Here is a 23,700-nt window from a genome sequence, read left to right on the forward strand (position 1 = left end):
AGACAATAAGTGAACCCATTTTCTTCTAAAGGGGCTAAACCTGCTTGACTTCTCACCTCATGACCACATGACCACGACCACAGTTGGTCATGTTAGTTACAAAAGTTTTTGCATCATCTTAATAGACCAAAACCTCACAAACCAGCTTCCCGTCTACAAATGATCTGGACTAGCCCAGACAAAAACTGGAAGCAATTTTACCAAGAGAGGCAAATGGGGATATAACATCAGAAAGGTCAAAATGTGCTTTGAGGTTCTTTGGATTCCCTTCCAGGTCTGTGACCCTTCCTTCTCCAGCCCTCAGGGGTCTGACTTAGGATCATAGACATCAAAACTGTGATTCCAAGGCATGGAGAGCCAGGGACAGGGTGGTAAATGACATCGTGGAAGGTGGAGGGGTAGAACGGGGACAGGATAAAACTCTCCATTGCTGGGACAGAGGCTGCTCTGTTGAGAGTGGAGTGTGACCGTGCAGGGGGAAGGAGGGAATCCCTCAGTCTCACCCCATCACCCTGAAATAGCACAGAAGCTAAAACACCATATTTCACTGTCCCTGCTCCCATTCTTTTAACATGTGTTTAATTCTGGCCCATAAGGGAGAAAATGTATGAACACTAAATGCTTTTCAGCAGGGCCTGGAGTAATGTGAGACTATCTGGGAATGAGACAATCCGGCCCCACAGGGGGAACTCAGGGACTAATGATCACTGCTAATGAGGGAGGGCGGGGGGGGGGAGATCCGAAGAGATAAAATGCTCCAGGTGAGTTTGTCACACTGTCTGGAGTGGTTCACAACTGGGCATGCTGACCTCCAGGCAGTTTGGCAGAAAACCGGGCAGACACCCCCCAAGCTGCTGGTTCATCCTGTAATTAGATTTCACCAAGCCAGTGACAAATGTGAACTCCTGGATCACTATCCCAGTCTTACCCTAGACTCACAGACAGTCCCCTTAGACTCTCCAGTCTGTCTTGCCACCCAGAGAAACTGGACTTTGTGATGAAAGGTCACTTACACCAAAAATCACATCACGTCGCTCCCAGTCCCAAGAGACCAGGCACTTACCCCAGAGCAATTGGTACCCTAGATCTTACACCAAAGACAACGCTGGTAGCCAGTTCTATAGTAAATTAACTAAAGGATCATTAGCTAAGAAAAGGAAGTGAGAGTTATTGAGAGGTTAAAGCAGGTAAGATGTATGCCCAGGTGAGTCACAGTTTGTTATTCCAAAGGGTGGCAGTGATGTAATAAACTGCCAGTTTCCCAAAAGTCTTTTCAGGGCATCCAGATTGTCCCTTGGGGTCTCAACTTTGTATCTGATACACTTCCCTGTAAGAGTCCAAACAGTCCAGAGATCCAGGATCTTTCTTTAAATCCATACTTATAGCTTCTTGTCACAAAAAACAGGCTGACAGGGTCACTACCCACGTTGGCTCTTCCTCTGATGACAGAGTGAGGAATGCATTTTGAGTCTTTGACCTCCGTTCATAACACACAATGCCCACTTGCGTTGAAATTAGCTTTTTTCTGTTAAAGTTCATTTGCATTCCACAAGGCTTCTTCCTCATTTGATGGGTTATTTCGTTACAGGGGTATACACAATGCAAAATATTCACTACTACATTATAACAAGATATAGTTAAGTGAAAACAATGCAAGTAACATCCCATTGCTTTTCATGAAGTTTAAACACCAAATACACTCTTATACGTTTAACCATCTCTTTAATCTAGCCTAATACATAAGTGAATTGGCCTAGGGCTCTGGCAGGAGCTGGCACCTGGTCGGCCAGTGTCACACAGTTTACACCACAAAATCTGGTGCAGGGTCATACAGATGCTCTGGCTGACCCCGACCACATTTTCTACCATAGACAGATGCTCAGAGGCTGATGCTGCGTAGGCAGATGTGGGATCTCGAGGCCTTCCACAAAAGGCCCTGTGGGAATCAGCCCCTCTCAGCGGCGCTGTCTGAATGCAGAGGGGGCAGGGGGAAGGGGCAGAGGGGGCTTGTGAGGAGAGGCACCTCTCTACCACTGTGCTCTCCCTCGCCCCTTATCCATGATCCCCAAACACTCAATACCCCAGCACCCAGCTCCCGCTGCTTCCCAGCTCCACCACCCCCAACCATTCAATCCCCAGTTTCCTACCCCAGAATCCATCACCCTGGTCCCTCAATATTTGATCCCCCAGAACCCAGCGCCCTGGGGGATTTGAGGAAGGGAGGCGTTACCAGCCCCCAGGGGAGTGAACAGCTCCAGGTAAGCGGGAGAGCCCAGCCCAGGGGCTGGTGGAAGATGGGGGGTGGGGACAGCTGTCTAGAGTGAAGGTGGGGCCTGGCCCAAGTGTCCTTCTCCTCATCGCCATGGCAGGGGGATCCCGGCTGGGGGGGGGGGGGGGGACTTCAGCCAGGCAGAGGGAGCATCTGGAGGAGTTTCTCTCTCTCCCTTCCCCCACCTGTGGCCCATCAGCTCAGCAGCCAAGGCTGCAGCAGGGAGGAGGGGCCGATGGGGGCTTCTCCTCTGCCTGGGGTTTGCTTAGACCAGGCAGAGCCAGAAGGTCACTGACCAGCTGATGATCAGCTGCTGCTGGATCCTCACCCCAGCGATGGGCTGCTGGATCCTTGGAAGCCAAACGTCCCTGATGTGTGTGGGAATGAGGAAATGGGTTTGTCACCATGGCCAGCCCCAGTCAGGGCACTCAGAGAATTTCCTGGCTGTGTAGGGGCATCTCTGATGTCCACTGTGGTGTTAGCTCCTCTTGGAGCATTTTCCACACTGAGAACATCTCAGTGGTTTCTTCCCTGTGCGGATTCGCGGATGTCTGATACTCCGGGAGCACCAAATGAAGCTTCCCCCACGTTCAAGGTCTCTCCGTTTTGTGGATCACGGATGTGTGAGCTAGGATTGAATCTTTTTCCGCAACCAAGCCGTTCCTGGCGTCTCCCACACCTTTGTGAGTTCTTAGATGTTTAGTAAGGTATGAGCTCTTCCTGAAACTTTTCCCACAGGCCAGACATTTATGAGGTTTATAGCCCGTGTGGATTCTCTGATGTATAATAAGGTTCGATCTCTGAATGAAACTGTTCCCACAGTCCAAGCACTTATGGGGTCTCTCGCCTGTGTGGATTGCCTGATGCCTAATAAGGGATGATCTGTTGGTGAAACATTTCCCACAATCCAAGCACCCATGGGGTCTTTCTCCTGTGTGGACTGCCTGATGTCTAATAAGGGTTGATCTCTGAATGAAACGTTTCCCACATTCCAAGCACTCATGGGGTCTCTCTCCTGTGTGGATTGCCTGATGTCTAAGGAGGGCTGATCTGTGCGTGAAATTTTTCCCACAGTCCAAGCAGTTATGGGGTCTCTCTCCTGTGTGGATTCTCTGATGTATAACAAGGGCTGATCGCTGGGTGAAACTTTTCCCACAGTCCAAGCATTTATTGGGTCTCTCTCCAGTGTGGATTGTCTGATGGGTACTAAGGGATGACTTCTGACTGAAACATTTCCCACAATCAAGGCATTTATAAGGTCTCTCTCCTGTGTGCATTCTCCGATGTTTAGTAAGGTAGGAGTTGTTCTTGAAGCTTTTCCCACAGTCCAAGCATACGTAGGGCTTCTCTCCTGTGTGAATTCTCTGATGCACAATCAGGTCGGAACTGAGAACAAAACTTTTCCCACAGAGGAGGCATTTATAGGGACTGTCTCCCGTGTGGATTGTCCGATGTTTAGTGAGGTAGGAGTTGTTCTTGAAGCTTTTCCCACAGTCCAAACATTTATAGGGCTTCTCTCCTGTGTGGATTGTCTGATGGGAAATAAGGTTTGTTCTCTGAATGAAACTTTTCCCACAGTGGAGGCATTTATGAGGTTTATTCCCAGTATGAATTCTCAGATGTCGAAGAAGGTGTGAGCGCTGAATGAAACTTTTCCCACAGTCGAGGCATTTATAGGGTCTCTCTCCTGTGTGGATTGTTTGATGTGTACTCAGGGCTGATCTCTGTGTGAAACTTTTCCCACAGTCCAAGCACTTATGGGGTTTCTCTCCTGTGTGGGTTTTCTGATGCATAATAAGGGTGGTCTTCTGACTGAAACAGTTCCCACACTCGAGGCATTTATAGGGTCTGTCTCCCATGTGGATTCTCCGATGTTTAGTAAGATTTGAGCTGTTACTGAAGCTTTTCCCACACTCCAAGCACTTATGGGGTCTCTCTCCCATGTGGGTTGCCTGATGTGTAATAAGTGCTGACGTCCAATTAAAACATTTGCCACATTTGAGGCATTGATAGCGTCTCTCTCCTGTGTCGATTCTCCCATGGGTATTAAAGTCTGAGCTGTTATGGATTGTTTGATGTGTAACAAGCTGTGATCTCAGAATGAATCCTTTCCCACACTGCAGGCAGTGGTAGGGTTTCTCTTCCTTGGGATTTGTCTGCTGGGCTGTGGGATCCTTGTCTCCTCCCCCATATATAACAGATTCATCCACTTTCTTCCTTGGGTGGTTTCCCAGCAGCCTCTCTGACCTGTGCCAATTTCCCCAGGCTTCTCCCTGTTCCAAGCACTGGGAAAAATTCCCTTCAGATCTTCCCACAAAGGTCCCTTGTGATTCCACTTCCCCAGGAACATCCTCATGATGATTCCCCTCCTCGTTCTCACTCCCTCGCTCATCACCTGCTGGGAGAGAGACAATCCAGAAAGGAGTCATTGTGCTGGGGAGAAAGAGGAATAGCACAGAGGGAAAACCCAACATGCTAATGCTGTGAAGACTGAGCAACTGGATTATGCCTCCACTTCCCACCCAAACACTCACAGGGAAGAAAAGTTGGGAAGTAAACTCCTGCAGCTAACAGAATGGGTGGCAAGTCAGGAGCGATATCTGCTGACTACAGCCCTGCCCTGGGTGAGATGAGGAAGAACTGGGGGCACTCACTCACACCACATTTTGGGATGCTCAGCTTTTTCCTTCATTCCCCAGATGGTTTCTGTGTCAGTCCTCACCTGTGCGGGTGCCTCTCAGGATCTCTCTTTCCTCGCAGAGATCCGGGACCCACGGCTCCTCCCCTCGTTCCAGCTGGGCGATCAGCTCAGGTTTGGGAATGGGAAATCCTGCCCAGGGGGTGAAATCAGACCAGATCAGGGTGCATAGAGGATTGAGAGAGCATCTGACAAATGCATCCGATGAAGCGAGCTGTAGCTCACGAAACCTTATGCTCGAATAAATTGGTTAGTCTCTAAGGTGCCACAAGTCCTCCTTTTCTTTTTTCTGACACAAAGGGCATTCCGTGAGCTGAACCTGTGTCTGTGATGGGGGATCATGCAATTCAAGAGGACGGGAACATGGTCACAGAATCCCCTTGGGAGAGGCAGATGTCTGGGGAGGTGAGAATTGTCATGCCCTCACTAGGATTTCCCAGGATCTGTGCACTCTAGGGGCCTTGCTGATACACACAGAGCTCTAATGTTAAATCCATTCCTATTTCTAAACCTGCAGAGCCCAGAGCATTCCCCATGGCTGGAGCTATTCCCAAGGAGGGAGGTGACCAGGGATTCTGTGGGGAAATGAGAAACAATATAGATAGGACAATACATGGCTTCTGCCCCTTTGAAAACTGGAGGGGTGGTGATGGTTTAGCTTGTCCATTAAGTTAGTCCCATTGGAGAGGGCACGGAGATGCAAGTTTCTCTCACACAGCAGCTGTGCATTATGGAACCCATTCCCCTCCGATCTAACTGACCAGGGAAGAACCTGTCTAGATTCAGATATGCAGACCCTGCATCTTCTAATAACTGAGGGGACAGGAAACCCTTACCGAGCGAGGTCACCGTCTCGTAGTTCTCCTGCATGACGTCCCTGTAGAGGGCTCTCTGAGCGGGGTCCAGCAGAGCCCCCTGCCCCTGGGTGAAATACACAGCCACCTCCTCGAAGGTCACCGGCATCTGAAACAACAAAGGCCAGAGATACAGAATCTCACCCCAGGTCTCAGACCAGCCAGACACCTTGTTCCCCCCGCACATGGAGCAGGGGAGGGTCTTCTCATTTACCACACGCCTGCCAGACACAGGCTGATACAGGAAGCAGAGCTCTGAGCCGGGGACAGGGACAGGAATCCCGACAGCTTCCCTTCGTATTTCACAGCAGCCTCTTCCAAGTTGGTTTAGGCTCCAGCACTGGGAGTCTGGTCAGTTTTCGCAGCCCTGCCCAGGGGGGCGTTTCCTGGTTCAGAAATGGAGGAATGTTCCCCCCCGCCAATGGGCCTGTTTAGAAAATCAGGTCCCGGGTTGAACGTGTTATGGCAGGTTTATGACACCCTGTCCCCTCCCTGCCTCACCCTGTGTGTTTCCTGCCCCTCCTCATCTGCAGCACCCCTCCCCGCCGCAGCTCCCTGAAAATCCCCTACCTGAGCTGGCTCCATCACAGCCATTTCTCTTCCTCGTCTCCCGAAGACAGGACAATCTGGAGCGAAATGTAGATGTGATTCTTCAGCCTGTTGGGGCGAGAGGGGCAATGGGGGAGGTTTCAGAAGGGGCTTGAGTCCATGTCACAGCCTGATTCCCCCCAGGCTCTCTCCCTGGAGACAGACTCTCCGGACTTTGCCATGCTGGGAAGAAACCCAGTTAGTTTATTACCACCCAGGCAAGGCCCCTCCCAGCAGAACTAAACCCACCAGGACACCATTAAACCCTCCCCATAACAGCATCTCTGAGCAGAATGTTGGAAAAAGAGCAGAATCAAAGGAGCCATTTTGGGAATCCCCCTGACATTGGCCCAGAGGGCAGCGTATCCCCCCAGCAGCGCGGGGACTCGTCCGGGACAGGAAGTGGCTTTTGCTCTGTCAGCTCCTCACCTTGTTTCCAGGAGAGTCAGTCTGCCCAGGGTGTGCAGGGAATGGATCTGGGCAGGGCTGGGAGCTGCGAACCTCCCTCCCCACTTACTGTTCCTGCTGCCCCTTCCAGTCTGTTCACTCTCTGTTTCTATCACCTTCCCTCTGCCACAGAGAACTGATTACTGTCCTGTTCCCGTGGGCATTTGCTCAGTGGTTTGAGCATTGGCCTGCTAAACCCAGGGTTGTGAGTTCAATCCTTGAGGGGGCCATTTGGGGATCTGGGGCAAAAATTGGGGACTGGTTCTGCTTTGAGCAGGGGGTTGGACTAGATGACCTCCTGAGGTCCCTTCCAAGCCTGATATTCTAGGATTCTATAGTGAACAAACATTTAATGCACATAAAACACTGTGAAGGGTGTAATGCTTACTAGACAGTCTTGGGAATACCTTGTAAACACAAGCCATTAGGCAGAAAGTCTGTCTTTGTCCCTTGGTCTACACTAGGAGTTGAAGTCGAATTTAGCAGCATTAAATCGATTTAACCCTGCACCCGTCCTCACGACGAATCCCTTTTTTTCTGACTTAAAGGGCTCTTAAAATCGATTTCCTTACTCCACCCCTGACAAGGGGATTAGTGCTGAAATCGGCCTTGCCGGGTCGAATTTGGGGTACTGTGGACACAATTCAACGGTATTGGCCTCCGGGAGCTATCCCAGAGTGCTCCATTGTGACCGTTCTGGACAGCACTCTCAACTCAGATGCACTGGCCAGGTAGACAGGAAAAGGCCAGTGAACTTTGGAATTTCAATTTCCTGTTTGGCCAGTGTGGCAAGCTGCAGGTGAGTGCAGAGCTCATCAGCAGAGGTGACCATGATGGAGTCCCAGAATCGCAAAAGAGCTCCAGCATGGACCGAACGGGAGGTACGGGATCTGATTGCTGTACGGGGAGAGGAATCCGTGGTATCAGAACTCCGTTCCAGTTTTCGAAATGCCAAAACATTTGTCAAAATCTCCCAGGGCATGAAGGACAGAGGCCATAACAGGGACCCGAAGCAGTGCCGCGTGAAACTTAAGGAGCTGAGGCAAGCCTACCAGAAAACCAGAGAGGCAAATGGCCGCTCCAGGTCAGAGCCCAAAACATGCCGCTTCTATGATGAGCTGCATGCCATTTTAGGGGGTTCAGCCACCACTACCCCAGCCGTGTTGTTTGACTCCTTCAATGGAGATGGAGGCAACACGGAAGCAGGTTTTGGGGATGAGGAAGATGATGATGAGGAGGTTGTAGATAGCTCACAGCAAGCAAGCGGAGAAACCGGTTTTCCCGACAGCCAGGAACTGTTTCTCACCCTGGACCTGGAGCCAGTACCCCCTGGACCCACCCAAGGCTGCCTCCCGGACCCGCCAGACGGAGAAGGGACCTCTGGTGAGTGTACCTTTTAAAATACTATACATGGTTTAAAAGCAAGCATGTTTAATGATTAATTTGCCCTGGCATTCGCTGCTCTCCTGGATGTACTCCCAAAGCCTTTGCAAAAGGTTTCTGGGGAGGGCAGCCTTATTCTGTCCACCATGGTAGGACACTTTACAACTCCAGGCCAGTCGCACGTACTCGGGAATCATTGTAGAACAAAGCATTGCAGTGTATGTTTGCTGGTGTTCAAACAACATCAGTTCTTTATCTCTCTGTGTTATCCTCAGGAGAGTGACATCATTCATGGTCACCTGGTTGAAATAGGGTGCTTTTCTTAAGGGGACATTCAGAGGTGCCCGTTCCTGCTGGGCTGTTTGCCTGTAGCTGAACAGAAATGTTCCCCGCTGTTAGCCATGGGGAGGGAGGAGGGATGAGGGGCTAGCCATGCAGTGGGGGGAGGCAAAATGCGACCTTGGAATGAAAGCACATGTGCTATGTATGTAATGTTAACAGCACGGTTTACCGTGAAAGAGTGTACCCATTGTTCTATAAAATGTGTCTTTTTAAATACCACTGTCCCTTTTTTTTTCTCCACCAGCTGCATGTGTTTCAAGGATCACAGGATCTTCTCCTTCCCAGAGGCTAGCGAAGATTAGAAGGTGAAAAAAAACACACTCGCGATGAAATGTTCTCTGAGCTCATGCTGTCCCCCCACACTGACAGAGCACAGACGAATGCATGGAGGCATATAATGTCAGAGTGCAGGAAAGCACAAAATGACCGGGAGGAGAGGTGGCGGGCTGAAGAGAGGAGGCAGGATTCAATGCTGAGGCTGCTGGAAGATCAAACTAATATGCTCCAGCATATGCGTGAGCTGCAGGAAAGGCAGTTGGAGCACAGACGGCCGCTATAGCCCCTGTGTAACCAACCGCCCTCCTCCCCAAGTTCCAAAGCCTCCTCACCCAGATGCCCAAGAACGCGGTGGGGGGGCCTCTGGCCACCCAGCCACTCCACCCCAGAGGATTGCCCAAGCAACAGAAGGCTGGCATTCAATAAGTTTTAAAGTTTTAAACTTTCAAAGTGCTGTGTGGCCTTGTCCTTCCCTCCTCCACCATCTCTCCTGGGCTACCTTGGCAGTTATCCCCTATTTGTGTGATGAATTAATAAAGAATGCATAAATGTGAAGCAACAATGACTTTATTGCCTCTGCATACGGTGATTGAAGGGAGGAGGGGAGAGTGGTTAGCTTACAGGGAAGTAGAGTGAACCGAGGGAGGGGTGGGGGGTTTCCATCAAGGAGAAAAAAGCAGAACTTTCACACTGTAGCCTGGCCAGTCATGAAACTGGTTTTCAAAGCTTCTCTGATGCGCACCGCGCCCTCCTGTGCTCTTCTAACTGCCCTGGTGTCTGGCTGTGCGTAACCAGCAGCCAGGCGATTTGCCTCAACATCCCACCCCGCCATAAATGTCTCCCCCTTACTCTCACAGATATTGTGGAGCGCATAGCAAGCAGTAATAACAATGGGACTATTGGTTTCGCTGAGGTCTAAGCGAGTCAGTAAACTGCGCCAGCGCACTTTTAAACGTCCAAATGCACATTCTACCACCATTCTGCACTTGCTCAGCCTGTAGTTGAACAGCTCCTGACTACTGTCCAGGCTGCCTGTGTATGGCTTCAGGAGCCATGGCATTAAGGGGTAGGATGGGTCCCCAAGGATAACTATAGGCATTTCAACATCCCCAAAGGTTATTTTCTGGTCTGGGAAGAAGGTCCCTTCCTGCAGCTTTTGAAACAGAGCAGAGTTCCTGAAGATGCGAGCGTCATGTACCTTTCCCGGCCATCCCACGTTGATGTTGGTGAAACGTCCCTTGTGATCCACCAGTGCTTGCAGCACTGTTGAAAAGTACCCCTTGCGGTTTATGTAGTCGCCGGCTTGGTGCTCCGGTGCCAAGATAGGGATATGGGTTCCGTCTATGGCCCCACCACAGTTAGGGAATCCCATTGCAGCAAAGCCATCCACTATGACCTGCACATTTCCCAGGGTCACTACCCTTGATAGCAGCAGATCTTTGATTGCGTGGGCTACTTGCATCACAGCAGTCCCCACAGTAGATTTGCCCACTCCAAATTGATTCCCGACTGACCGGTAGCTGTCTGGCGTTGCAAGCTTCCACAGGGCTATTGCCACTCGCTTCTCAACTGTGAGGGCTGCTCTCATCTTGGTATTCTTGCGCCTCAGGGCAGGGGAAAGCAAGTCACAAAGTTCCATGAAAGTGCCCTTACGCATGCAAAAGTTTCGCAGCCACTGGGAATCGTCCCAGACCTGCAACACTATGCAGTCCCACCAGTCTGTGCTTGTTTCCCGAGCCCAGAATCGGTGTTCCACCGCATGACCCTGCCCCATTAGCACCATGATGCCCACATTGCCAGGGCCCGTGCTTTGAGAGAAATCTGTGTCCATGTCCTCATCACTCTTGTCACAGCGCTGACGTCGCCTACTCGCCCGGTTTTGCTTTGCCAGGTTCTGGTGCTGCATATACTGCTGGATAATGCGTGTGGTGTTTAATGTGCTCCTAATTGCCAAAGTGATCTGAGCGGGCTCCATGCTTGCCGTGGTATGGCGTCTGCACAGAAAAAAGGCGTGAAACGATTGTCTGCCATTGCCCTGACAGAAGAAGGGGCGACTGATGACATGGCTTATAGGGTTGGCTGACAGGGAATTAAAATCAACAAAGGGGGTGGCTTTGCGAGAAACAGAATGGCCCCCTCAAGGATAGAACTCAAAACCTCAAGGATAGAACTCAAAACTGGGTTTAGCAGGCCGTTGATTTCATGGAGGGAGGGAGGAGAAAATGAATACAAAACAAATCTGGTCTATTTCTTGTTTTGATCCACTTCATCTATCTTTATACATCTTGCTGGCAGCAGACTGTGAGTACGACCGCTAGCCATCGTCATCTCCTGGGTGCTCGGCAGAAGACGGTGCAGTATGACTGCTGGCCATCATCTGCTGGCTGCTGATTAAAAGACAGTGCACTGCCGGTAGGACTGAATCGCCATGAGACGAAACTTAAAAGGGAAATGACCTGGCTGAGTCACTCCCATGTTTGCCCAGGCGCCTCTGACCTCATCAAGGTCGGTTAAAAGAGAACCCAGGAATACGTCGACGACGGCTACCAGTCATACTGCACTGTCTGCTGCCAAAAGGCAATAAACTGCTGCTGTGTAGCAATGCCGTACCGCGTCTGCCAGCACCCAGGAGACATACGGTGACGGTGAGCTGAGCGGGCTCCATGCTTGCCGTGGTGTGGCGTCTGCACGGGTAACTGAAGAAAAAAGGCGCAAAACGATTGTCTGCTGCTGCTTTCACGGAGGGAAGGGGGGCCTGACGATATGTAACCAGAACCACCCGCGACAATGTTTTAGCCCCATCAGGCACTGGGATTTCTACCCAGAATTCAAATGGGTGGTGGAGACTGCGGGAACTGTGGGATAGCTACCCACAGTGCAACACTCCGGAAGTCGATGGTTGCCTCAGTACTGTGGACACACTCCGCCGACGACATGCACTTAGAGCATTTGTGTGGGGAGACACACTATTGACTGTATAAAAACGCTTTCTACAAAACCGACTTCTATAAATTCGACCTAATTTTGTAGTGTAGACATATCCTTAGACTGACTTATCCCCCTACTGTCACTGTAACACATATCTGCAGGTCTGTACTTTGGCACACTTATGTTAACAAGTTCCTTTCTGATCTTATTTCCCAGCTATTTCCTCAGGCCTTTTCCTCACTGCGAAAGTCAAAGTGCCTTGTCCTCGCTGTGTTTTTACCTCAGCATCACGCCTGCTCCTTAGTTACCCCAAAGCAAAGAACAAAAACCACCTCTCTCAGCAGTGACGGACAGGCCTATGGGCTAGACTCACGAAGGGACTGAAGTGTTGTGATGCTGATTGTCGCAGTGCCTAACTGTTAGACACCTAGGAAGTCACAGGTGTGATGTGTATAGGAAGTCACAGGTGTGATGTGTATAGACACTGTATAGGAAGTGTCTATACACATCACTGCAACCACAAAGCGGAGTTAGGTGCCTAGGCTTCCTATACAGTGAATAGGGAGAGATGGGTGCCTTAGAATGGCATCCGAAAAAGCCAGCCCACTAGGCAAGGAGTCGCCTAAGTCAGTGGTCCCCAGACTTTTCAGGGTGATGCCCCGCTCATTACTCCTGTCTGGGCCCCAACCCTCCCGGGAGCCAGAGCCGGGCCGTGGCTCGTGGGGGGCGGGAGGGGGAACCAGGACGGGATAAGGGAGCTGAGGCTGGGGCCGCAGCCGGGGATGGGTCTGGGTCAGGGGCTGGGAACGGAGCTGGGAGCCACGGTTGGTGGCGGGGACATGGCTGGGTGGCGCTCCCTCCCTGACCGCTGTGGGGCTGGCCTGGCTCCAGCCACGGAGGGGGGCGCACCCCACAGTTTGGGGACCACTGGCCTAAGCTAACCAACTGTAGATGCTGACCACAGGGCCGTGTTCTAAACCCTGCCCATCTCCTGGAGTTTGGTACCTAAGTCCCCGCTGCAGGGACGTGCCCTGCTCCTGGAGTCCGGCGGCTCAAGCACCTAAGCCGTTCCTTGTTAGAACAAGCTAGAGCAGGCGCCTCACAAAACAGCCAGAGGAGAAGGGTGCCACCTTATCACTTTTAATCCAATGGTTACCACACTCGCCTGAGATGTCGGAAACCCCTCCTCAAACCCTTCCTCTCTCTCTGAGGCAGGAATTGAACCTGGGTCTCTCACATCCCAGGCAAGTGCACTAACCATTGGGCTAGAAGTTGAATAACAACCCCAGGGCCTCCTTTTCCAGCCAGATTTTGAATGGGACCCAATCCAGCCAGTGGACCTGTGAGCACACTTATCGGATTGTTTCCTGAAGGCAAGAGAGACATTCACCTGCCTGTCCTCTCCCTTGTTCCTGAATCACTCTGGGGCTTCAGCAGTAAACAGGCATCCAGATGCCCACAGGAAGGCAGCAGGGCTCATGCTCAGAGGCAGAAACTAAGGCTCCTTAGGGAAATTCTACCTTGAAAGTATAGGTGCTGAGTGAGTTTTGGGGCTCGTCAGGAGTTTTGTATCTCTCACTGGATCCTAAACTGGGACTTAAATACCTAAACTCAGACCTCTGAGCTTCGCCGGGGGGGAGTGGGGGGGTGGGTGGGTTGGGTGCCTGTGTACCATTGTGAATCTACCCCTAAGTCTCTATAACGTGACCACAAGTAGCATAGCCACCTGGCTTCATCAGATCCGAAGAATATCGTGCCTCCTTCCTCTCAAAACACTGCTCAGCGCTGTCAGCAAACCCATCCCACCCAGCAGATGTGCATGCTCCTGCACTGAGCAGTCGCTGATATCCCAAGGCTGTTCTAAGCAGATATATTTAGAACATTTTCCCAACCCTTGCTTAACCTCTGATTGCCTCCCTTATCAGGTGAAAAAACAGGGAGTGGCCACGCCAGGTGGTTTGCTGACAACGAAAACAGCCGCCCCAGCTTCAGAAACAAACACAGCGCATGTCTAAGGAGAGTGATCACTTTAGATAAGCTATTACCAGCAGGAGAGTGGGGTGGGGGGAGAGAAAACCTTTTGTAGTGGTAAACACCCATTTTTTCATGGTTTGTGTGTATAAAAAGATCTTCTGTACTTTCCACAGTATGCATCCGATGAAGTGAGCTGTAGCTCACGAAAGCTTATGCTCAAATAAATCGGTTAGTCTCTAAGGTGCCACAAGTACTCCTTTTCTTTTTGCGAATACAGACTAACACGGCTGCTACTCTGAAACCAGCGCATGTCTAGTAACTGCAGCCGTACCCTATTTGCGGATGCTTCTGAGCCAGATTAGCCCCGTGCTCTGCACATGTGCCGAGACACATCACAATGTTTGATGTGAGCTGAAAATACTTTTGCTACGCCTGGCTGGGGGTGTCCTCACACCTTGATGAATACCACAGTCGTGGGCTCACTAATCTGACCATCATAGCGTAAGAGGGGTAACAGACTTGGAAGTGATATGTGGATCAATTGGTTCACTGCCATGGGACAAGAGTGTCCCCACTTTGTCTATGTTGCTTATAAAGGGGATCCCTGTACAGTCAGGCCAACACCCTCTGTGGGCACAGCAGGATCCATGACACTATCCGGCTTCCATTCTCCTGCTCATGAAAGATGTCCTGTCCTTTGCAGGAGCGAGAGGAGGAGCGAGATCACCTTGAATTTCAGCCTTAACCCACGTAATGAAATTCTGTCAGGCCAAAACTGACACCTGTGAAATAGCCTAATGGCTTTTCTTCAGAGCGCAACACTCAGGGAAGATGAGCTGAGCGTCCCACTGCTTCGCTCCTTCTCTGCAATCTTCTGTGGTTGCCCTGACTGCCACTGTCAAAATTAAGGCCACCTTACTTCTTAATGAGAACATCTGTAAGTTATTTGCATTAACTTCACACCTGCAGCGTCACACCATGTAGACAAGCCATGAATAAGTAAAAGGAAAGGAACAAGGGAAATTGGGAGTGGAGTGAACTAATTCCTTTAGTTTTAAATGCTTTAACTGGTTTTCCAGGACTCCCATACAAATGGGTGCAGACATTCAGATGCAACCCCTGTCAAAGGAGCAGGAGTAGCAGCCATACAATCCGTATCAGAGTTTTCAGCCCGCAAACCCATTTAACGTCACAGTCAACATTATAGTCACTGTATCTGCAGTGCTAAGACAATGGATGTTTTTAACTAATATGCATTAGCTATCCCACTGCAAAAACATAATGGAGGCAAGGCACTTTGGTTTCACCAAAAGGCAAACTAAGTGAGGTCAGCACTATTCCCGCCACCTGAGGAGAAACAGGATAATTTTTTTAAAAAGTCAAAAAATCTTTGATATAGGCAGTACAAATCAGTAAACGTGTCAGAATGAAGAACATCCCTGAAACGTATCATAACAAACTAGGTAGCACACATACAAGGCTATGAAATTAAAACAGACAATTGGAAGCCTAAAGAAATCAGTAGAAAAATCGCCATTTATCTCTGCAATAAATGAAGTCATAGAAGAGTAAAGCGTGTACTTCAGTGTGTGCAGGATGGGGGGTTACTCTCAGAAATTTTCAATTAGAAAAGGGGAGAAATCACGTCACTGGAAGTGCAAAATGGCATCAAATGGTACAGGATTGTACAACCACTTTAGATATATGGGTCCTTTGGGAAAACTAACAGCAAAAGTATGAATGCACCCTAAAGGCATGGACAGGCAAACAAAAAGAATAAAAAATGCATTTATTTTTTTCTTTATTTTATGACTTTTGGAGGTATAACATGAGTTTTCAGTTCTTGTGATTCTCAATCCATCTCGGGCATGTTTAGTAAAAAATATAGTGGAAATTTCCTTTGGAGAAGGATTTTATACAAATGCCCTAAGGGACAGATTTTTAAGAGGATTTAGGCGCCTTGTGGGATTTTTAAAAGGATCTAGTGGCTGTCAACTTTTAAAATTCTGGCCTTCCATGAACACTGGAGAACCAAGTTCTTTCTACACACAAGCGGCGACTTGAAAAAGCACAATGGAAAATAACAGTGGATTAAGGCAATCCCCATTGGTGGATCAAAGGAAACTGAAGCAGTTTTCACAGTGGTAGCCGTGTTAGTCTGTATCAGCAAAAAGAACGAGGAGTACTTGTGGCACCAGACAAACATCTACAAAATCTCTGTCAAGCATTCTTACAACTACAGGACCCACCTGCTGCAGTGAAGAAACGGATTGACAGAGCCAGAAGAGTACCCAGAAGTCACCTACTACAGGACAGGCCCAACAAAGAAAGTAACAGAACGCCACTAGCCATCACCTTCAGCCCCCAACTAAAACCTCTCCAGTGCAACATCAAGGATCTACAACCTATCCTGAAGGACGATCCCTCACTCTCCCAGATCTTGGAGACAGGCCAGTCCTTGCTTACAGAAAGCCCCCCAACCTGAAGCAAATACTCAACAGCAACCACACACCACACAACAGAACCACTAACCCAGGAACCTATCCTTGCAACAAAGCCCGTTGCCAACTGTGTCCACATATCTATTCAGGGGACACCATCACAGGGCCTAATAACATCAGCCACACTATCAGAGGATCGTTCACCTGCACATTTACCAATGTGATATATGCCATCATGTGCCAGCAATGCCCCTCTGCCATGGACATTGGACAAGCCAGACAGCGTCTACATAAAAGAATAAATGGACACAAATCAGACGTCAAGAATTATAACATTCATAAACCAGTCGGAGAACACTTCAATCTCTCTGGTCACTCGATTACAGACCTAAAAGTCACAATATTACAACAAAAAACCTTCAAAAACAGACTCCAACGAGAGACTGCTGAATTGGAATTAATTTGCAAATTGGTCACCATTAAATTAGGCTTGAATAAAGATGGGGAGTGGATGGGTCATTACACAAAGTAAAACTATTTCCCCATGCTTATTTTTCCCCCCTACTGCTACTCACACCTTCTTGTCAACTGTTGGAAATGGGCCATCCTGTTTATCACTACAAAAGGTTTTTTTTCTCCTGCTGATAATAGCTCACCTTAACTGATCACTCTTGTTATAGTGTGTATGGCAACACCCATTTTTTCATGTTCTCTTTGTGTGTGTATCTATCTATCTATCTATCTTCCTACTGTATTTTCCACTTCATGCATCCAATGAAATGGGTTTTAGCCCACGAAAGCTTATGCTCAAATAAATTCGTTAGTCTCTAAGGTGCCACAAGTCCTCCTCGTTCTTTTTGCTGAAGCAGTTTTGACACCAGCCCAGGAAATCAGTCAGCCTCAAACTCAAAAGATCCCAAAGAGTCAACGTTATCAAAAACAGAAAAAAAGAACAAAAATTTAGAACGGAAAACTGCCAGTTACAAGACTGCAATACAAACAGGAAATGTTACACTAGAAACGCTGTGAAATCTCTTTGCTGAAGCTGCTAGCAATTATTAATATTTCCCATGATTATTTGCTATTAAAAATACAAATTAAATAGCACAATAACATCCATCGGCACAATGTTAACGACGTTAATGATGAAGTGCTTAGAGGAATAAAAATAACATTTTAAAATAATTTAAAGGAGTGAAACTTTATCTACAGCAGATTACAAGAAAAGGAGTCAAAATCAGGGAATAGGAAAAGTAGAGAAGACAATGAGGCCCCACCTCCTGGAGTCACCTGATTAGATCAGCACTTTGCTTTTCATAAATAAAATAACCAATTACATAAAACCACCCTGGAGTAAGTTTCAAGCCCTCATGTTTGCAGCGGAAAACTTGAAACCGAGACCCAACCATAACTGGTGCAGCAAGATCTGCCTGAGTCTGCAGAGGGACTAAGACCACAGAGGGCAGAACTGCCCCATGCAACCTAATACAGCATTAACTCCAAGAACCACTGTGCTGGGGTCCTGTTTCCAACCCCAGGCAGAGGAGGAGAAGCCCCCATCACCTCTCCTCCCACTGCAGCCCTGGCTGCTGAGCTGATGGGCCACAGGTCGGGGAAGGGAGAGAGAATCGCCTCCAGCCTTTCCATCTGCCTGGCTGAAGTTCCCCGCTCTCCCTTCCCCTCCCAGATGGGATCCCCCTTCTTTAGAGATGAGGAGAAGGGCACTTGCGCCAGACCCCACCTTCACTCTAGACACCTGTGCCCACCCCACATCTTCCACCAGACCCTGGGCTGGGCTCCCCCACTTACCTGGAGCTGTTCCCTGCAGGGGGAGTGTACCTGGGGGCTGGTAACTCCTCCCCTCCCCAAATCCCCCAGGGCGCTGGGCTCTGGGGGATTAAATGCTAAGGGACCAGGAGGGAGGATGTTGGGCAGAGAACGGCGGGATTGAATGGGTGGGGCTGGTGGAGCTGGGAATCAGAAGGAGCAGGGTGCTGGGGCTATTGAACATTTGGGGATCACAAATAAGACCCTTATCACTCACCCCCTCTGGCCTTTCTCCCTGTCCCCTCTGCATTCAGACAGCACTGCTGAGAGGGACTAATTCCCACAGTGCCTTTTGTGAGAGGCCCAGAGGCCTGGGGGATCCTACCTCTGTTTCAGCAGGAAACTGGGTTTGTCCCGACTGGGCAAAGTGGTTGGGTTAACTCGCACATTTCCCCCTGACCCTCCACCACTTTTTCTAGTCCAGATCGACCCTGAACATCTCATTTAGTCTGCTCTGCCCCCCACCCCCTTTAGCAGAGTGAATGTTAGAGCTGCTAAGTTTCCCCTTTGGGGCAGATTGTCTCATCCCCGATTATTGTCCCGTTGAGTTGGGGATGTGCTGAAAAACATTTATTTTCTCTGCCCTTTCTCGTTCGTATAAACAGAATGAAACAGAGTCTAAAAGAGCTGGAGCAGGGAGAGTAAAAAGCTCAATTTCAACCTCTGGTTTATTTGAGCGTGATGGGGGTGAGGCCGAGGGATTCCTTCCTTCTGCCTCAGTATCAGGGTCTGCCTTCGACACCACGGCGTCTGTCCCAGCGTTGGAGCGTTCATCCACTCCCCGTTCTATCCCTACCACTCCCAGACTGTTCGTATTCCACAGCGTTCTCCGCTCACCATGCTTAGGAACCACACTCTGATTTCTTGGATCCTAAAGCAGACTCTCAAGGGCCGGGAATGAAACAGGACCTGGAGAGGGAATGTAATGAATCCCACAGCGGGGGTGATCATCCTGAGGATAAATCCCAGTTGCCATCTATTGGTAAAAGTAGCTGTGGGCTTCTGTCTGCCATGCGCAGATTATTTGCTGATGGGAAGGATGCTAGTTTAGCTTTCTTTCTCTGCGATGATGCTAAAACTTTCGTCAATAACAGAGCCAAATAATGAGAGAGACCGGAAATATCCTGTGAATGTCGGGAGAAGCCCTCCTTAAATCAGTGGTTCTCAACCAGGGGTACACTTACCCCTGGGGGTACACAGACGTCTTGCAGGGGGTACATCAACTCATCTAGATATTTGCCCAGTTTTACAACAGGCTCCATGAAAAGCACTAGCGAAGTCAGGACAAACTAAAATTTCAGACAGACAATGGCTTGTTTATACTGCTCTATAGACTATACACTGAAATGTAAGAACAATATTTATATTCCAGTTGATTTCTTATATAATTATATGGTAAAAATGAGACAGGAAGCAATTTTTCAGTAATAGTGGCTGTGACCCTTTTGTATTTTTACGTCTGATTTTGTAAGCAAGTCATTATTAACCTGGGGGTAGGCAAGACAAATCAGACTCCTGCCAGGGGTACAGTGGCTGGGAAAGGTTGAGAGTCCCTGCCTTACATTACAAAGGATGACCCTTGACGCCTTTGAGGAGCGGTGGGCGCTGTCCGGGGTCCTCTGCTCGGTGTCCCCGTCCGGTTCCCTTTTTTTGACCCTTTGACCGCACTCCCGTTCCTGTTCTTCATTAGCTGTCCCACGTAATCATTTGGTTTCCAGGTCCTGTGGATCCCCCCCTTAGGCTGGGGGGGGGATCCTTTAGCAGTGGGCGAGCTTTGCCCGCCCACTTCCTGGATCCCAATAGGATTACAAAGGATGACACGCAAATTCGTGAAGCGTTCCATACTTTTTCCCTTCGTTTGACCCTTTGATCGCACTCCTGTCCCTGTTATTTCATTAGTTGTCCCCCGGATTTATTTGGTATCCAGGTCCTGTGGATCCCCCTCTTAGGCTGGGGAGGGATCCTTTAGCAGTGGACGGGCTTCACCCACCCACTTCCCGGATCCCAATAGGATTACATAGGGCTCTGAATGATACCATCAGTGGACTTCGAGGCGGGGGACGTATTCCTCCATTCCTGAGAGGCCGAGGCTGAGCAGAGCTGAGCAGGAAGGTAGGGATGTCTATAGGCCTAGCCAGCCCTGATGCCAGACTGATCTGGATTGCTGAGTCCAGAGGAAGATGAGGAGCCTGACACAGCCCAGTGGCTCGCCCCGTCCCCAGTGGCCACAGCATGGGCTGGGGACAATGGGGACTGTGCCAGGGATGTCCCCCAGGGGAATCAAAGCTGAGCTGGGACAGGAGCTGCTGACCCTAAAGTCACCCTCCTCTCTGGCTCCCCGTTCACCAGAGCTCCCTGCGTTTTCTGTGCCTGCTTTTGTGACGGGATCCCAGTGTCTCACATGGATTAGTGACATTTTTCTCCCAGCCTTAAAAGGTCGCTCTGTGTCTGGTGCCTGCAGGAACCGGGACCAACAATGGGCTGGGCTGGGGCTGAAATGTGGGGTGCTGGGCTCTGAGCATTGGGTGGAAGAAGGGTGGGGGTTGCTTTTCTTTCTTCCTTTGAAATAATAAAGCAGAACTGAGTTTCTCAATGCCCCCCCCCCCCAGCCTTTTGTCTCGAATATCGATTAAACAGGGTCTTTAAAGGAGTCGGAGGCCATCTTGGAAGGCTCTTTGCAGTGTTATTTCTGCAACACTGAGCCCAGACTGCAGATTGCAAAACTGGGTGGGGGGAGGAGGTTGGTTTCGGGCTCTTCTCTAGCTCTGTGGGGATAATCCATCATCTGCAGGGCCAATCCCCTCTGTCATTTCCCATTCCCCTGCCTCTGGTCCAGGAAGAGTCAATCTGCCTAGGATACACCATAAAGAGGAAGGGAGAGGGGCCCTATGCCCATGGCCTTTAAGGACACAGCCCTGGGAAGCAGGAGCTAAAATCCTGCAAAAGGGGGGCAGGAAAAGCCCCTCTGCGTCCCCCTCCCTCGTTTTGCAATCACTGCACCTGGCTCTCCCCAATCTGGTGGGACTTTTATCCCCTCTCCGGGTTTCCCCCTCTGCTCTGTCTGGCCGTGCCTGTACCCGGCTCCTACCCCCAGTCCTTGATTTGGACTGTGGGCCTCTCTCCTTCCCCAAGCTGTTGCACCCCCCCCCCGTGCATTCAGTTTGGCCCCTGCCCAGATTCTGTCCCTCCGCCCCCCAGGAACAGCCGGGAGCTGCTTGTCAGCCCAAGGGGGGCCAGGGCGGTGCCAGCAGATCTCACTGAGCAGCAGCCTCCGTTCACACCAGCGCGGCCAGGGGCTGGGAGCACAAAACACCAGATTTGGAGGGGGAGGGGCAGCGGGTGACCCCGGCTCCCCCCGTCTGCCCCCCGCGTCTCTGTCCCAGCCCCCGGCCCGGCCCGGCCGGGCTCCCCCCGCCCCGCACACGCCGGGAGCTGGCGGCAGCTTTCCCGGGCCCGGGGCAGGGAATCGCAGCCAACTCCGCTGGGAGCAGCCCGGGGCCAAACCCGCCCCCTGCAGCCCGGTGGGGGGCGGGTCTCTCTTACCTTCCCTCCGAGCGGGGCCCCCCGGGGCAGGGGGAAGGGGGCCCTGGCCAGGCTGGGGGCTCTGCCCTGGGAGAGGCTCCCGGGGAGCAGCGGGCAGGGCCCGGCTGGAGATTCCCCGCTCCGGGCTCCCAGCACCAGCCGCCGGGGCTCGGGGATCTCGCCGGGAGCCAGAGTCACCGCAGCGGCTGCGAGTCACTTCCTGCTGCCGGGCCTGAGCCCAGCGATCGCTCCCCGCAGAGCCGCCCCCCAGCCGCTCCTGGGTCCTAGCGATAAACCGACAGCTCTGCAGCCCCCCTGCCCCAGACCCTGCCTCTACCAGTCTAGACAAGGGCAGCTTCTCTGAGCCGCCTCACACACACACACACGTACGCAAACTGGGTCGTAAATTGCCAGTGCCTTAATCCAGCCCTGGCTGCACGGGATCCCTCCAGGGCTGGGGGTCTGGCAGGGAGGGGAGTTGATTCAGTAGCTGTTGTGTCTGGTCCCTGCTCCATCTGTCTCCGTTTTTTGGCCTAAGTCACAAGCTGCTGCCGCCTTCTCCTTTAGGATCTGGGAGCCCGAACGGAGCAGCTGCTGCTCCCCCAGCAGGGTGGGTCAGTGCAGGGGGGAGGGCACCTTTATTAAAGCCCCCTCTGTGCCCAGCTCATGTTGCCAACTCTCCCCCATAGCTATAAGGGAAGGTGATTTTGGCTCCTGCAGCAGGAGCAGTAGCTGGGAGACCCCCAATGAGATCCAGTGACACAGACTGGTACAAATCGCTTCCAGCTGCTGCAGGGCTGCTAGCTTCTCCTCAAACACCCCCCCCCCCATTTAATTAGTTCTGTGTCCCTGCCACCCGCACATCTGCTTGTCCCCCTGTCCAGCAATTAATTCTGCCTCCCCAGCCCCCACACCAGTTCCACCCTTCCCGTCTACAAGTCAACACAGGTTTGTGAATATGTCGTGTTCTTTCACTGTAGTCCTACCTGAACTTAGGAATTGACTCCGATGTAACGCCCAGAGCCAGCCCTAGCCATAAACAGACTAAACAATTACTTAGAGCCCCAGGCAGCTCGGGGGAGGGGGCTCCCTATTCACTTTTTATGATCAGAACATGCCTGCTTTAATATGGGGGGGTATTCCTGTTTAGGACCCCCACTGGGCTAGCACTGGCATCGATAGCGAGAAAGCATCTTTCTCTCCTGCTGTTGCATATAAGGTACAATCCTCATTTTTGTCGGCCACCCCTTGCCCTGACCCTAGTTCTTCTGCAGCTACTTTCAGAAAGCAGGAGTAGATGTCAAGTTCTTTAATAATATATATATATAACTCACCAACCCTACCAGGTACTACATCTGCTTCATCAATATGTACACACTCATCAACCCTACCAAGCACTACACGTTCTATGTGCGAGTGTGAATCGTGATGCATTGATGAGGTCAGTGGTTCTCACACTGTTTACCATCCATCTTTTCTTTTCTCAAAGATAAACTAGGGATGGGCCTACAGTGAAAAGTTACATTGGAATAGGAGGGTTGGTTGGGGTGGGGAAAGAAGCCATGTCCTTGACTGACATTGCTATGCTGACAAAACCGCCAGTAATCGATCGAGGCACCTTTGTTGATGGAAAAGGGCTTTTGGCGGCATACCCAACTTTGGGCTGGTGGCATTAGTTTGCAGAGAGAACAAAACCCCTTTTGTCAGGCTGCATCTACACCAGGGGGCTGTGCTGTCAGGAGAGTTGGCTTAGGCCGTGTCTGTACTAAAATGTTAGGTCAATGCCACTGTGTTGATTAGGACACTGAAAAACCCACACCCCTGAATGATGCAGTTAGGATCTAATCCCCAGCATAGATCCGTGGAAGAATTCTTCTGTGGACCTAGCTTCCCACCTCTCTGGAAGGTGGATTAACTACAGTGATGGGAAAACCCTTCCTATCGCTGGAGTGTGCGTCTACACTGGAAGCACTACAGCAGTGCTGCCGTGGTGTTTTGTGAAGACAGACTTCGCCTAAGAAGGAAGAGAGGCAAGACCGTATTGGGGGGTGGATGGCAGGTCCCCTAACTTAGGAAGCAAGGAAATGGGAATTCCATCGGAACAGCCAGGGAGAGACATGCATGTGCCTGTTCATTAAAGTTTAACTTTGT

At 50.6% G+C, this 23,700-nt stretch overlaps 1 protein-coding gene across 2 annotated transcripts; it reads right to left on the reverse strand.

Annotated features, from left to right (window-relative positions):
- Positions 1-2,395: 2,395 nt before the first annotated feature.
- LOC141998444 (uncharacterized) lies at positions 2,396-21,750 on the reverse strand. Of its 2 annotated transcripts, XM_074971275.1 has the most exons (5): positions 21,571-21,750; positions 6,392-6,478; positions 5,804-5,930; positions 4,992-5,099; positions 2,396-4,667 (listed from the first exon to the last, which is right to left on the reverse strand). In XM_074971275.1, the coding sequence occupies exons 2-5, from the start codon at positions 6,413-6,415 to the stop codon at positions 2,860-2,862; spliced, it is 2,067 nt and encodes a 688-aa protein (XP_074827376.1). In that variant the 5' UTR covers positions 6,416-6,478; positions 21,571-21,750; the 3' UTR covers positions 2,396-2,859. The 2 variants fall into 2 exon arrangements, with proteins under 2 accessions (XP_074827376.1, XP_074827377.1); XM_074971276.1 differs by lacking the exon at positions 21,571-21,750 and having other exon boundaries at positions 2,396-4,664; positions 6,392-6,430.
- Between the last annotated feature and the right edge of the window lie 1,950 nt (positions 21,751-23,700).

The sequence above is a fragment of the Natator depressus genome, chromosome 14 (assembly GCF_965152275.1).
Source record: "Natator depressus isolate rNatDep1 chromosome 14, rNatDep2.hap1, whole genome shotgun sequence".
NCBI lineage: Eukaryota > Metazoa > Chordata > Testudines > Cheloniidae > Natator > Natator depressus.

What these genes read in the sequence shown, in the direction of transcription:
- LOC141998444 (XM_074971275.1), bottom strand. Translation starts at nt 6,415, where the DNA reads ATGGCTGTGATGGAGCCAGCTCAG. An exon ending in CTGTGATGGAGCCAGCTCAG is followed by an intron (nt 5,931 to 6,391) that starts GTAGGGGATTTT and finishes TTGTTGTTTCAG; the next exon opens with ATGCCGGTGACCTTCGAGGA. An exon ending in CCTGAGAGGCACCCGCACAG is followed by an intron (nt 4,668 to 4,991) that starts GTGAGGACTGAC and finishes TCTCTCTCCCAG; the next exon opens with CAGGTGATGAGCGAGGGAGT.